General features: G+C 58.8%; 1 protein-coding gene across 2 annotated transcripts in view; it reads left to right on the forward strand.

Moving 5' to 3' along the window:
- Positions 1–15136, forward strand: part of BCR (BCR activator of RhoGEF and GTPase) — a gene marked incomplete at its 5' end in the record, with an annotated part of 100087 nt that overhangs the window by 46614 nt on the left and 38337 nt on the right. For both annotated transcript variants that reach the window (XM_082668463.1, XM_082668464.1), the window contains 3 exons: positions 3660–3826; positions 9380–9484; positions 9823–10008. In XM_082668463.1, coding sequence (XP_082524589.1) covers positions 3660–3826; positions 9380–9484; positions 9823–10008 — 458 coding nt within the window. The remainder of the gene's footprint in view (positions 1–3659; positions 3827–9379; positions 9485–9822; positions 10009–15136) is intronic.

Genomic DNA, 15136 nt, shown 5'->3' on the forward strand with positions numbered 1-15136 from the left:
CTGCCCCCTCCCCTCCCTCCCCTCCCCTCCCTCCCCTCCCTCCCCTCCCTCCCCTCCCCTCCCTCCCCTCCCCTCCCTCCCCTCCCTCCCCTCCCTCCCCTCCCCTTCCCTCCCCTCCCCTCCCTCCCCTCCCCTCCCTCCCCATCCCTCCCTCCTCCCCCCCTCCCCTCCCTCCCCATCCCTCCCTCCTCCCCCCCTCCCTCCCCCCTCCCCCCTCCCCCCTCCCTCCCTTTCCCCCTTCCCCTCTGGCTCTGAGTTGGGTTGAGCCTCCTTCATCTCACTGAGTCTCTAGAAGCCATGGGATCCCAGGCCCATGCCCGCTTCTTTCCTGTGTTTGGCTTCAGCCTTGGGTAGAGCTTTGCAGGAAGTGCCTGGCCTCAGCGCCACTGTGTCACCAGGTGGCCAGGCCCAGAGAGGTTTTCCCGCTGGGTGTTGCTGGCAGAGGAGGGGAGAGCAAGGCCTCTCTTTCACTTTGCTCTGGTTCTGGGGAGACAGTGGCTTTCCAAATCCCCAAAGAATGCACCTTGTGCTCAAGAGGAGGGGGACCCCTGTGGTGTGGGGACCTCAGGTATGAAGACCCTCCCACAGGGTGAGGGGAAGGCAGGTCCCTGTGTGCTGGTTAGAAGCGGGAAGAGGCAACTGAGGGCTTTCTTCCCGCCCATCGCACTTGCATCGGAGCAGTCTTGGGGGGTCAGTGAAATGAGGGGTGCTGAGTCCAGATGAGCTGGACAGTAGACTGAGCCCTCAGGTGGGATGCAGGAGGGGTGGCCAGCCACCCAGAACTCAGGCTTAAAAGCATCAGTTCCTCAGACGTTGGTTTGGGGAGGTGTGTGCAGAGGGAAGATGGCTGGGTTTTTAGTTGCCAGGGAGCCTCTTCACTACGCCATGGCATCTGGCTGCAAACCTGGCCCCTCAGTCTCACCTGGTGGGGGTGAAGCATCCACGTCGGAGCCTATGGTCCCGCTGGACACGGGCCAGCAGACCCTCACGGGGTGGGGGGGATGACTTGGTTTCGCACCAGGTTGTAGCCGGGATATCGTGGAACCAGCACGTGGTTTCACAAACATGAATTCTTGCAGTTCTTGGGGTGAGCCTTGGGGCCCTGAGCCTGACCCTGAAGTTCTTACTGGAGACTCAGTGTTGATTTGACCTTGGTCATGAGCTCAGCGCAGTCACGGGCCTGGAAATCAGGTGGCGTGCTCAGTGTTCTTCCAGGCGATAAAGAATATGTTGACTTTTTAAGATTGTTATTTTTTATTTTATTTATTTATTTTTTATTTTATTTTATTTTTTTTTTTTTTTGCGGTACACGGGCCTCTCACTGTCGTGGCCTCTCCCATTGCGGAGCGCAGGCTCAGCAGCCATGGCTCACGGGCCCAGCCGCTCCGCGGCATGTGGGATCTTCTCGGACCGGGGCACAATCCCGTGTCCCCTGCATCGGCAGGCGGACTCTCAACCACTGTGCCACCAGGGAAGCCCAAGATTGTTATTTTTTTAAAAACAGTTCAAAGGTTCTTAGGATATGTGGATGCTGGTAATTCTGAGCTAATGGAAAAGCCGGGCGCAGAGGAGGAGTTGGGGGCAGAGGATGGGACCTGTTGAAGGAGGTGGGGAGGGCGTGGCCGGCCGCCCTAAAGAGTGACAGTGATGTTTTAGAGCTGAGGGGTCCTCTATCCATTGTCGAGTTCACGGGCCCAATTTTAAGTCAGCAAAACTGAGACATGGACGGCTTAAGTGAACCGCACCATCTCAGGTGTGCAGCCCCCTGGACAAGACCAGAGCCTCTCGCTTCTGAGACATTCCTACCACGGCTTAGAGCTGCCCACCTGCCCCACCTGGAGGGTGAGTCCCAGGTTGCAGGGCCAGAGCAGAGAGCCCCGTGGCCCAGGGGGACCATTCAGGTTCGCGGGGAGTGAGGCCTTGGCAACTGAAGCCTTCCGCCCGTGCCCAGCTGCTGTCAGAAGCAGCTCCCGTGGTTGGCACGTTTCGAGTAGGGGTTGCTGTAATTTAGGAAAAGAAGGCCTCATGTTTATTTTATTTAAACAAGCAAACAAACCTGTGATTCCCAGAAGGAAGTGGAAGCTGGAGTCAGACCTGTTTTGGAGGGTGGGGTATGGAATTAGGATTCTGCATTAACAGGGTTTTGTGGTTTTTAATACAGTTGACCCCTCCCCAGCTGTCCTTGGGGATCCTGAGTGAAAGCTAGTTAAGTGCCTTTGCAAATTCTCAGGAGGAGGAGGCAGAACTTGACCATGGCCTCGGACTATCCAGCAAGGACAATACAAAACCCAAAGTCCAGGGGGTCTGTGGGTGATAACACAACAATCTTGGTAACTAAAGCCCCTATGATGGTCCGTGGATTAAGGGTCCATGGGATTAAGAGGTACCAGGGTGCCTCTGTGCAGCTCTTGGGGTCCTCCTGCTACACTCACCCCAGAACTAGCCTCTGCTGGGACCCTCCTGTGGACACACACACAGGCAGAACCCAGCCTGGCCTTTGCGGCTGGCACCTGAGTGCAGACACCAGGGACACGGGCGGATCGGCATGGCAACCAGCACAGTGCCAGGCCGGGTGGGGGTAGTGCAGGATCTCTGCCCTGGCTGTCTGCTGGGGTCCGATGGGAATCCTTTACAGCCACCAGGGCCCAGGCCACCCCGGGCATCTGACTCGGTCTGTTTTCAAAGCTCCCCAGGTGACGCTGCCCTGTAGCCAGGGCTAAGGACACCTGTTAGAAGGCATGTGACCAGCTGGGACTGGAGGTGGAGGAATGGGGTGAGGCAGAGGCGTGGGAGGGAGCTGGGACTTTGGCCGTGTGGGCGCCCGCAGCTCGGTGGCCGGTCTTAGCCTGCCATGAGCTCCTCCAGGCTGCCCACACGGAAGGAAGTGAGAACAGTCACATTTCAGGCTCTGGAAGCCCGAGAGTGGCCCTGTGCTGGGCCCTGTGCCCACCTGGCCTGGGCTGCTTGCAGGTGAGTCATGGTGACGTGACTTAACCCAGTTGGGATGACCTCTTGGAAATTCCGGGTGCCCTTTGGAAGGGGTCGAGAAGTGGCCCTCATGTGAGATTTGGAACAGGCTGGGCCATTGTGAGTTGATGTCCCAGTGAGGGGCTCCCCTGAATTAGAACAGTTCTGGGAACAGAGCTACCAAAGGGCCAAGGGCTTGGAAGCACGTGTGGGCTTTGTGGTTTGGCCTGGGATGGGGCTGACTGCCGTCAGGTGCCTGTAGGAAGGTGTTAGCTCTATATCTAGGTACCCCCAAATAGGGAACCTGCTGCAGCATAAGCCACTCTCTGTGCTCACAGGGACGCTCGGCTGGGGGAGGCCTGCATCCTGTTTCCTGGCCCTGCACCTAGGTCAGCAGGATCAGGTCGGATCCCACAAAGGGAAAAGAATGTCCCTGACGGCAAGACACTAGCGTTTGGGGTCCACCTTTCAGGGCCCCCTCCCGCTGCCCCACAGCTGTCGAAAGCCCAGCCTCTTGTCGCCTGACCAGGGGGCTGCTGCTTCGTTCCCTCCTCGCGCTGCCGTCTTTGGGTGCCGTCAGTTGTGAAGGTGAGGTCAGCCTACCTGAGGCCCCTGTTCCACGCCTGTAGGTGACTGGTGGGGCGTGGAGCCCCTCTCCTGGCTCTAACACAGGCTGCTTCTCTGCAACATAGATGCACCATTCGGGACGCCGCCGGGGTACGGCTGTGCCACGGACCGGGCCGAGGAGCAGCGCCGGCACCAGGACGGGCTGCCCTACATGGATGACTCACCCTCCTCCTCGCCCCACCTCGGCAGCAAGGGCAGGGGCAGCCGGGATGCACCGGAGTCCACCAAAGTGGTGAGTCCCGGGGTGGGAGGGCGGGTGCCAGCAGTAGCAAGTGGGTGATGGGACAGCCAACAGTCGGAAGTCAGTCACTAAAGCCCTTATTCCCCCATCTGGTGCGTGGGGACCGCCTGCCGGGAGCATGAGCTGGGGGGTCGTGGGTCTCTGTTGGTGGGGCATGGACGAGGCAGGCAACCGTGCTGAGGCCCAGAACTCGGCTGCCGTCTAAAGCAGCGGAAACTGGGGTGGTGGCCCCAGCAGGGTGCCGAGCAGGGTGGTGTCCACACCCAGAGCACTGGCCCCTTTTTGCCAGAGGAGATGCTGACGTGACTCATCCACTTTCCAGGGTCTTTCTCCTGAGGTCTCATTGTCATTAATGGTCCCGCCATCACCTCCACTCTACAGATGGAGAACTGAGGCCCTGAGGTCCATGGCGAGTGCAGGCCGGCGCATCCTGCAGGTGCCTGTCTCGTGGACACACGGCTGGGGTGGTGGCGGAGCTGGTGAGCCAGCCCAGCCTGGCTCAGTGTCCTCACGCTCTCAGCGGTCCCACGGCTCAAGCGGGCACTTCTGAGGTGCATTAGGGCCCAGCCAGGCACCCCTTTGACCTGTCGGGGTCTTTCCTTTTGGTCTGAGAGGGTGCTGTCCTTGGGGCACCTCTGTCTTTCTGGTCCCACTGTCCCTGAGGACACACACCTTCCCCCTTCTGCTTAGCTTGTTTCTGGGTAATCTCCACTCTGAGTTTAAAACTGAGAGAGAGGGACTTCCCTGGTGGTCCAGTGGTTAAGACTCTGTGCTTCCACTGCAGGGGGCACGGGTTTGATCCCCGGTCGGGAAACTAAGATCCTGCATGCCACATAGCGCAGCAAAAAAAGAAAAGAGAGAGAGAGTGAGAGGACTCTGCTTTTCCATGTGGCTGGAAGCATATCTTTTCACTGCAGTGGCCTCTCCGCTGGGCTGGCGCCTTAGCTGCAAAACTACTTCTTTCTTTAGCTTTTGTGATTTCTGAAGACCACCGTGCTGGGCAGGCTTCTCGTCCTGAAACGGGAGTGGGAGGGGAGCCCATGTGTAATGCATACCTCCCTCGTGCAGCTTCTTACCAAACAGCCAGTTTCACCATTTTACAGACGAGGGGACTGAGGTTCAGAGAGGCAAAGTGACTTGCTTGAGACCATACAGCTACCAGATCTGAAGCCTTTCCAGCCCCTCAGCTGACAGTCTTTCCCTCAACTGCCTTGCCTTTTTTTTTTTTTTTGCGGTACTTGGGCCTCTCACCGCTGTGGCCTCTCCCATTGCGGAGCACAGGCTCCGGACGCGCAGGCTCAGCGGCCATGGCTCACGGGCCCAGCTGCTCCGAGGCATGTGGGATCTTCCCGGACCGGGGCACGAACCCGTGTCCCCTGCATCGGCAGGCGGACTCTCAACCACTGCGCCACCAGGGAAGCCCTGCCTTGCCTTTTTTTGATGCATCCCCTTTCTTCCTGCGTTGTGGGTGTCAGTTGGTACAGACAAGCATCCTTACGGCTGAGCCCTGAACTTGGACAGTCTTCCCTGTCCGTCTGTGGTCCCTGAGGGTTGTCTTCCCCCCGCACCACCTCGCTCTACTTCAGGCCCCTTGAGGAGGCTGCTCTGCCCTCCCTGCGCCCCAGGCCCTGTGCGGCTGGATGCCCACCTACCTCTCCCTGGGCTCCTGCCCTCAGACCCCTGCCACACTGACTTGGGGTTCTGCCCCCACCTTTTAGCCCCCAGTCGAGGGGCTTACCTGCTGTGGAGCCTGTCCAGATCCAGTTGCTCACCCCCTCCTGCCTCGCAGAGCCCACAGGCATTTCTCACATTACACACGAGGCTAGAGACTGCACCTGCTTGCCAGGCCTGGGGGCTCCAGTCCCCAGCAGGCCACCTGGCTCAGAGAGGTGTCAGGAAGCACCTGAGTGAGATGGGGACTCGATCAGAGGAGGGCTGCACTGTTTTGTTCCAGAAGCCCCGTGGTTAGGTGCTTGGAGCCCCAGGGTGGGCACCCTTCACTCCCCTGGAGACAGGCACAGCCCTGACTTTCCGGGTCCCCCGTCAGCTCTGCAGTGAGACTTCCTTCTTTCATCTTTGATTATGGGTTTGAAGACGATGCAGCTGTCACTTTCTAGCACCCACAGAAAGCATGGTGGTCTTGAGGTCAAAGCTGCCTCATCCCCTCAGCCAGGGGAGGGGTCCCCGCTCATCCCTCTCCGTCCCTACCTTCCCGGGCGGGGCTCATCCCCGGCTGCCGAGCTTGGGCCCTTTGAGCGGTGAGCTGTCAGGAGGACCTTCCTGGGGACTCCATGGCAACTTGGGGCCTCGGTGGCCTCCTGGGGTGCAGGTCAGCTCCGTGCATACCCGTCCCCAGGGGTGGGTAGGGGGTCAGCAGAGGCCAGGCCCCCCCCTCGCCTGGGGCACTGTGGAAAGGATGCTGGTGGCCATGTAGGGTGGATCCTGGTGACCGAGGCTGTCCCAGCGCTGAGCGTCAGTGACATTCTCCGTCCCTGGTCGTTCTCAGAGGTGCCTGCCAGTCTTGCCTGTGTTTCCCCTGGACCCATGACTATGCAGTGCCAGCCAGCGAGTGTCAGGACAAAGATGAGGGTCTGGGCATCACCCCCAGCTGCTATCCTGTGGGGAGGTGGTGTCCTTTGTTCTGCAGCTGTGCTGACCACCACATCCCAGCCGGGAGCAGCCAGCCCTCACGGCCCAGGTTCTGCGCCCCAATCACCCCAGGCCCCGGGTGGAGGTGGGCCTGGCAGCTGGCTGGCGGGTGGCAGTTCTGTTCCCCTGGGTCCCTCCCTCAGCTTCCCTACCTTGTTTTGCCACACCCAGTTCATTTTTTATTTTTTATTTGTTCTTTTAGCCTCAGGGTTGTGTTGCCTTGCCCTCTCCCCTCCCGGGCAGCAGTGAGAGGAGGCCTCCTTCCTTCCTTCTTCCACTCGCCCTTTTCCTCCAGCCTCCTCCCGCGGTCTCCCGTCTGGACTGGGTGCATTCACGCGCCCTTCCCCGCGCTGGCACGTGCCGAGGTGGGGTTGTAAACATCACTGGTCCCTGCCCTGGCCTTTGCTCTCTCTTCTGCACTTCCCCTCCACCCTCTCTCCTCCGGGTGGGGTGGGCCAGTGTCCAGGCCGAGCCGAGCCGTCCCTGTCTGCTGCCACTGGCCCGTTTGAGGCTCAGGAGAAGGTTGTAGTCTGAGGAGAGGTGCCCTCGCCCCCGCCCAGACGTTCCCTTGAGCTGGCTGCGCCCTCTGGAACGGAGAGCTGGACGGGGCGCTGCCCTGCCTACGTGCCTTTTCCGCCCGGCTCTCCAGGCCGCGGCGGTGGGAGCAGCCCCACTGGCTGTGCTCACAGTAGTGGGGCTGTTCCCGGGCGCACGAGCCTTCACCCTGGACCCGCTGGGAGGCACGTGCAGGGTCCGTGCAGTGTCCGCTGGGAGCTTGCTTCCCCGAGGCGCCTCCGCTCGCGACGTGGCCTCTGTGATCTGAGGTGAGAGGAGATGATGGGATCCCTTCACCCTGCACATCTGTGCTGATAGTGGTGGCACTGGGGGCCCAGAGCAGCCTGCGTGGATGGTCCTAGACCCCAGGACCCGCTTGTCTCACGGACAGGGGTTCCCTGGAGGGGCCCTTGGAGCTTTGTAAAGATGCGGCCAAGCCAGGGCCCAGCCGGCGGTTCTGGATCCTCTCATTGGTTGGTTTATTCTGTGAGTCTCCGTGGAGCGCCTGTGTGTCCCGGGCACTGTGCCCCAGAGGCTCCCACCCTTGGAGCCGCTGCCCAGCGTGGTCTGGACGTGGGGTCTGGTGTGGGACGTGGGTGTCCTTTCCCCGGAGTGGCGCTTAGCCAAAACTCTGCTGGCTGTCCCCGATGTGTGCACACGCAGCTGCCTCCCGTTCACCCACAGGCTGGGAAACCAATGGCGGAAAGCACAGGGCTGTTACGTCCCCTCCTCTGGACACAGGGCCCCAGACGTCTGGCGCCTCCCTCAGACTACAGTGAGGCCGGTCAGCACAGGCCGGGCAGAGGGAGGGCAGCCTCAGCCTGGTGGAGCACAGGCCATGGGCACGGCCAACCTGACACCAGATTGCCTTGTTGGTGGTCCAGGAGCAAGTGAGGGGTGTGGCCAGGAAGTCGATGAAAACAGCAGTTTCATTGCCTTTGGAATCATCATCTGTATGAGTTTCCTGGGCATCTGTAATAAAGTGCCACAGACCGTGTGGCTTAAACAACAGAGGTTGATTTATCCCAGTTCTGGGGGCTGGAAGTCGGCAGGGTTGGTTTTTCCCGGGGCCTCTCTCCTTGGCCTAGAGATGCCCATCTTCTCCCTGTGTCTTCCCACTCTGTGTGTCTGTGTCCTAATCTCCTTCTCTTGTTCTTGTTTATATTGAGGCATTGACATATAACATATCCGTTGTAGGTGTACAACATAACGACTTGATATATATATATATTGTAAAATGATCGCTAACCGTAAGTCAGCATCCATCACCACACGATTACAAATTTTTTTTCTTGTGATGAGAACTCTTAAGATCTATTCTTTCAGCAACTTTCACATATACGATACAGTATCATTAACTGTAGTCACCGTGCTGTTCATTGCATCCCCAGGGCTTATTTATTTTCTAACTGGAAGTTTGTACCTTTTGATCGCCTAGTCTCTTCTTAGAAGGATACCAGTCATTTTGGACTAGGGCCCACCCTAGTGACCTCATTTTAACTTGATTACTTCTCTAAGGACCCTTTCTCTGAACACAGTCACATTCTCGGGCACCAGGGACACATTGCCCCCGTAGCACCATCACAACTAGGGATGGAACGTGGTCTTCCAGCCATCTTGGACCCTCCCCCCTGCATCCAAGGACACGTCAGCTCTGTGCTTCTGAGGCAAAGGCAGCAGAGCATCACCCAACATACAGTAGGGGCGTTTAGTAGTAGGGAAGGGGGGACCTTGCCGTAGCCCACATGTATGCGGGTCCAGAGTCTGGAAAGCAGGCTCAGAAAAGCAGGTTCAAGGGACAAAGGCCCTGAACCCAGGGGATGGGGTTTCCCTTGGGCAGGTGGCCACAGCCCCCAGCCCCACCACTGTGGCTGGGAGGGAGGCGGTGCTGCCCGGGCCTGATCGGTCCAAGGGTCTGGTGGCAGTGGCACAGAGGCCGGCGAGGCAGGGACCGGGAGAGGAGAGGGGAACTGCGGAAGGAGTCGAGGTGGCCGTGTGGGGAGCCCGACGCCCCCTGGGCTCAGCCTCTTCCAGGACAGCCAGTCCTCGGTCACGGGTAGAAGGTGTGGAGAGAGGCCTTGCCCGCCCTGCTCAGCTCCAAACTGCCCGTTTCCTGGTGTCAAGACCACGGGTGGCCTTTGGCTTAGCTGGATGACCATCCAGAATTTGCAGCGACCACAGTCGAGCTGACGTGCCGGGACCCCCATGCCTTCCTCATTTAATCCCACCTGGAACCTTCTCGGGAAGCTTGTCCTCAGGTCGACAAGCTGGCTTCCTCTCTGAGAGGGGCCGCCTCGAGCACCCTCCCCCAGGTCTGACTTTTGTCCGTTTCTCCTGCAGAGTGAGCTGGACTTGGAAAAGGGCTCAGAGATGAGGAAATGGGTCCTGTCTGGAATCCTGGCTAGCGAGGAGACTTACCTGAGCCACCTGGAGGCGCTGCTGCTGGTGAGGAGGGTGCAGGGGCTGAGCGGGCAGGATGGGCCCTGGAGAGCTCTGCTCACGCGTCCCATGTCCCAGGTCAGCCTGGGAGCAGCCCACCCTCCCAGGATTCTCGACACACCTGTGGGCAGGCAGGACATGCCACCTCTGTGGAGGTTGGGCCTCCCCAAGGGGCAGTGGATGCCAGTGAAAGACTCGGGTACCAAACCAAGCTGGCTTTAAATTTTTATTGTTAATGGAATTTAAAAAATAAAAGCACGTGTGTCACGTGACCACAATGTACTTGACAAGTGGCGAGCCCTGACACCTGTGCTGCCCCGCCAGTCACCTGTGCCTTCTTCCAGCCCATGAAACCTTTGAAGGCTGCTGCCACCACCTCTCAGCCGGTGCTGACGAGCCAGCAGATCGAGACCATCTTCTTCAAAGTGCCTGAGCTCTATGAGATCCACAAGGAGTTCTACGACGGGCTCCTCCCCCGCCTGCAGCAGTGGAGCCGCCAGCAGCGCGTGGGCGACCTCTTCCAGAAGCTGGTGAGTGACCCGGAGCAGAGACCCGGCAGCCTCCTGGGGGTGACGGGGTGACGGGCGGGGGCCAGGCCTCTCCCTGAGCCTGGTGCCACCTGCGGGCGAGGCTGCTGAGGGCATGATGGGGAGGGAGAGTCCTGGACACATCTTACTGCCTGGGATGCCGAAGGGGGGCTGTGGGGAGGGGGTGCCGCCACAGCACCACTGCTGGACCGCGTGAAAGCGAGGCTTCCCTCCCTCTGCTGGCCCCAGTGACATCTCTGGTCCTTTCTGGGTCTGCTCAGTTTTACTCAAGGTTCCCAGTCTCCAGACTGGTCCCCTCTGGACCACAAAGAAGCCGCTGCCCTGGGAACAGGACTCAGACTCTGGGCAGGGGTACTGGGTCAGGCAGAGCCTGGAGGGGCAAGCACAGGTGGGGACAGCGGGGGTTTGTTGTACTTTATATCATTTTTGCAGTTCTATGAATTAAAGGCTCTTGAATTAATCAAGAATTAAAAAAAAAAAGTAGTTTGGGGAGGGAAGGCTGTTGAACGAAAGGGTCATACGAGAGGAGCCCTTGGGTCCCCAGGGGGTCCCTAGCTGAGGAAGTGGTGAGACCAGGCCTTCCGTGTGGCCCCAGCTCCCGCCGCAGCCATTTTGGGGACCTGGAGGCACGTTTAATGCTAGCGACTGTGACAGCAGCTCCCTGGATCCTTGCAGGAATCAGGACGTGCCCTGTGGACAGGCTGGAGGAAGGCAGGAGGGCTGGTTTGTACCTGGGGATGGCCATGCCGGGCTGTGAACTGAGGGACCGTGAGGCCCTCTGGTCCCCAGGTAGTGGGTTCAGCTCTGATCAGGGGGCTCCAGGGGGCCTGCGGGTGCCCTGTCTCAGCTGAGCTGAGGCAGCCCCACCAGGCAGGTCCCATCTCCACCCCGTGCAAGTGAGGAGGCCGAGGGGCAGGAGGTCACCTACCCAGATGGTACCCCTGGTCTGTGTGCCTCCAGGAAGAGTGCTTTGCCCCTGCCTTCAGGGGCATAATACTGGAGGGTGGGTGGTGCTGGATGACAGAACAAGGGTTTCTGCAAGGGCTCAGTGGGCCCAAACTGGCTGGGAGTCCATTCGGCAGACGTAGCTCTGGATCCCTGGTTACAGGGAGGGAGAGGCGGCCGTGGGGGCAGGTCAGGGACCTTCTCTGGCCATTTGCTGACCTCGGGGCCCACGAGGAGCGAAGGATTCGGCTTTTAAAAAGTCAACGGGATTGGGAAAATCTAGTAATCAGATGAAGCGGGTTGGTGGACCCTTGGCACTAGCCCAGCCACCCCCGGAAGGGACCAGGCTCGGTGAACACTGAACTGAGACGTGGGTAATGAGGACGATGGAGAAAACTCTCAGACGGAGCTGCCGGAGCGATGTTTGTCTTCCAAAGTGTGAGGTTCATGTGTGAGGAGGCCCCCACCTCTGGGTCTAAAGGGGGAGCCAGTCTCTTTAGGTGGAGGCTGGTGGGGCATGTCTCTATATAAGGGGCAGCAAAGAGGCCACCTCCCAGCACCGCGAGCCCCCATCCTGGGATGCCCTCGAAGGCGGGTGCTGGGTAGGCCTGGGTGACCGGGATTCCACCTCTGAGGACCCCTAATCCTGATTAAAGGGTTGCCCGGGCCTCCTGTGCTCTTTCCCTGGAGTGTTCTCCCTCCCGAGGGCAGCCGGTCCTCTGGGGGTGGGGTGGCCAAGGTCACCGGGCCCTCTCTAAGTGCCCAGAGCACGCGGTGAAAGAACGCCAGCCCCCAGCCCTCCTGGGCCGCCCAGACGCCCAGCTGGCCCACCGCCACGCCAGCCCCCAGCCCTCCTGGGCCGCCCAGATCCCCAGCTGGCCCACCGCCACGCCAGCCCCCAGCCCTCCTGGGCCGCCCAGACGCACAGCTGGCCCACCGCCACGCCAGCCCCTAGCCCTCCTGGGCCGCCCAGACGCCCAGCTGGCCCACCGCCACGCCAGCCCCCAGCCCTCCTGGGCCGCCAGGATGCCCAGCTGGCCCACTGCTACGCCAGCCCCCAGCCCTCCTGGGCCGCCCAGACGCCCAGCTGGCCCACCACCGGCCTGTCTTGGCTCATGCTGGGCTCCGGCATTCCGCCCGGGTGTGGCTTTCCTGTTGGCCACCGCCCCGGGCTGCAGACTCTCCCGCCCGGGACCCCTTTCCCGTGGCCAGAGAGCGGAAGGCTGTGTTTTGACGCAGGTGCTCCCCATCGTTGAAGCCCACATCTTTGAAGAATTGTGTTGTGGGCAGAAACTGCAACCACGCTCTTCCCCAAATAACACTCTGAAGTCACTCGGAAACTGAAAAAAAAAAATTTAATAGTCTGATGAACATCAGAATTTGGAAAGTTTCCTCTGGTTTCCCTGGTGTCCTTGAACTACCTTCACGTATCAGATGTTGCAGCGCAAAGACGTGGGGAGAGAGGTGGGGCCGCGGTGGGAAGTGGAGCCCCAGGAACCACGTGCTGCATGTTCACGTGTGTGCCGCCAGGGCGGGGCACTGGGTCTCCCCAAGGACAGACAGACACCGTCCCCGTCCCTTTCAGATCAGCACTGCGGGGTCAGGCTCCCCAGCTAGGAGAGTCTTAGGACCCGAGGAGCCTGTGATGCCCCAGCCCTGGTACCTCTGCTACCCGGGAACTCATGAGCCACACCTGGTAGCTAGGAAGCCCTGTCCTGACGGCGCCTTAACTCCCCTTCCTGTGGGGCTGTGGGTTATTGCTACCCATCCGGGGGCTTTGTTTCTGGCTGAATTTTTATCAGCTCGGGTTTTTTGTTTCTAATCATTTCAGACTTCCTGAATTGTTGCAAGAATAGCACAAAGAACTGGGTGTGCGCCGGATATACCAATTGTAACATTTTGCACTGATTGTAACACTTTGCCACATTTGCTTAATCTTTAATCTTTATCTTTTTCTCTCTCCTTTGTATACACACCCCCCACCCCCACCCCCACACACGCACACATGCTGAATGGTTTGAGAATAAAATGCAGATCCCTCTGCCCTTTTACCCCTAAATACTTCATCGTGTATTTGCTAAGGACGTGCTCTTCCACAACCCACAGGACGGTCCTCCATCGGAGGACGGTTCACAGTTGAGTGATACTATTATTTAATATGCAATGCTCCTACAGATCTCTCCCAAGTTAGCCATCGTGTTCTTTGTAGCCATTTTCCTTCTGAGTGGGATGCAGTCCAGGTCACGAGATGTACGTGGTTGTCAGGTCTCCTTAGTTTCTTTCCATCTGTACCAGATTCTCAGCCTCTGCTGGTCTTCCACAACCTTGACATTTTTCTGAAGGGTGCATTCTAGTTTGGGTCTGATGTTTCTTCAGGAAAAGATTCAGCTTCTGCGCTTCTGGCAGGGAAAAAAAACAACAAAACCCTGCAGTGATGCTGTGTCCTGTCGGTGCCTCACATCGGGGGGCACGTGATCTCCATTGGTTTATCGGTGCAGCTCGGGTTCTGATTAGTGCATGAATTGCTTGGAACCTCTCAGAAATCACGTGGAAGATGTGAGCTCCTGGAAGAGGGGGCAGGAGAGGTAATGAAAGGGGTTCTCCTCCCAAAGACCCTGTGTTAGTTTACTAAGGCTGCTAAGTCCAGGTGGCTCAAACAACAGAGATCTATCTCCTTCCATTTCTGGAGTCTGGAAGTCTGAGATCCAGGTGTGAGCAGGGCTGGTTTCTCCCGAGACCTCTCTCCTCGGCGTGTAGAGGCCGTCATCTCTGTGTCCTCACGTGGTCGTCCCTCTGTGTCTGTGTCCTAATCTTTACTTCTCATAAAGCCCCTAGTCAGATTGGATCAGGGCCCACTTGAATGGCTTCATTTTTGCCCAATCGCCTCTTTAGGTCCATCTCCAAATACAGTCACATTCTGAGGTGCTCAGGGCTAGGGCTTCAACATATGCATTTTGGGGGGACACAGTTCAACAGTGATATCCCCTCAGGACCCGGCTGAGACGTTGCCTCTTTAGAGAGACCGCCCTGACCACAGTATGTAAAGCAGCCCCGCTGTTCTCCTCACCTGCTCTGCCTTCAGCCATCTGCCACATTACTTGTTGCTTTACTTATTCATCGTGTGTCCTGCTCGCCGGCTGCGCTGTGTCTGAATGATTCGAGGTGACAGTGCCTCAAGCAGGGCCTTTGTTTTTGTGGGGGACGCTCCGTGAGTGAGGGGGAGGGGGAGAAGGCAGGGCTCTGGGTCCGACCGGATGGCAGGGAACCTGGCATCTGGAATGCAGCGACTCGTCCAGGTAATCAGTGGGGCCAGGCAGGGCCTCCTCCAGCTGCTGCTTTTTCTCTCGCGCCCCCAGGCCCACACGCAGCCCCCTCAAGGAGCGAGTCCAGAAGACCAGACAGTGCCAAGGGCATCTGGGATTGCCATCTGAAGAAACACAAAATTCAGTATAAATGCAAATGCATGTAGAAATAAAATTTAGGTTCGATGCAGACCAAACACCAGGATCAGCAAAAGCCTTGGTCCTCCCGCTCCTGGTCGGCTGCAGTGGGAGGCCCGGCCAGCAGGTCATGGCGTCTGCCCTTACACCCCAGGCCGGGGTTTCCCTGCTGCCTCTGGAGGTGACCTGGGGCCCAGCAATGGTGGTGGCTGCGCACAGGACACCTCCCCCCAACCATGGAAGTCTTTACTCAACTGAGTGTCAGAGCAGGAGGCCGAGTGAGGAGACACTCTATTAATGCCTTTGGTTGAGAACAGGACAAACAAACACCTCTCGCCTTGCACGCGGCAGCAGAGGTCTCCCACCTGCCAGGTGTGTAGCATGACACCTGGGCCCCGTTGCCAGGTCTGGGCTGGGCTCATGTCTGGGCAGCGTGAGCCCCTCTTCTCCAAGGGCAGCTCAACTGAGTGTTTCTTGCGTGTCTGAAGAGATCAGATAGGAGCAGAGCAGTGGCCCCTCAGGCCAGGGATGGGTCCACTGAGGTCTCCCGCTGCCAGGATGCGAAGGGGCCGCTCCACCCCACCTGCTGGAGACGCTCAGCCACATTCACTGATATCCTGGAACTTCAGCTGCTGCTGGTGGCCTCATTTAAATGAGTGGGGTGGGAGGATGAAGAGAACTGCTACCCGCCCGGGGCTGTGAGTCACTTCTCAATGTGTCGCTTT

Source organism: Grampus griseus, assembly GCF_964374135.1.
Source record: "Grampus griseus genome assembly, chromosome: 12".
Classification (NCBI taxonomy): Eukaryota; Metazoa; Chordata; class Mammalia; order Artiodactyla; family Delphinidae; genus Grampus; species Grampus griseus.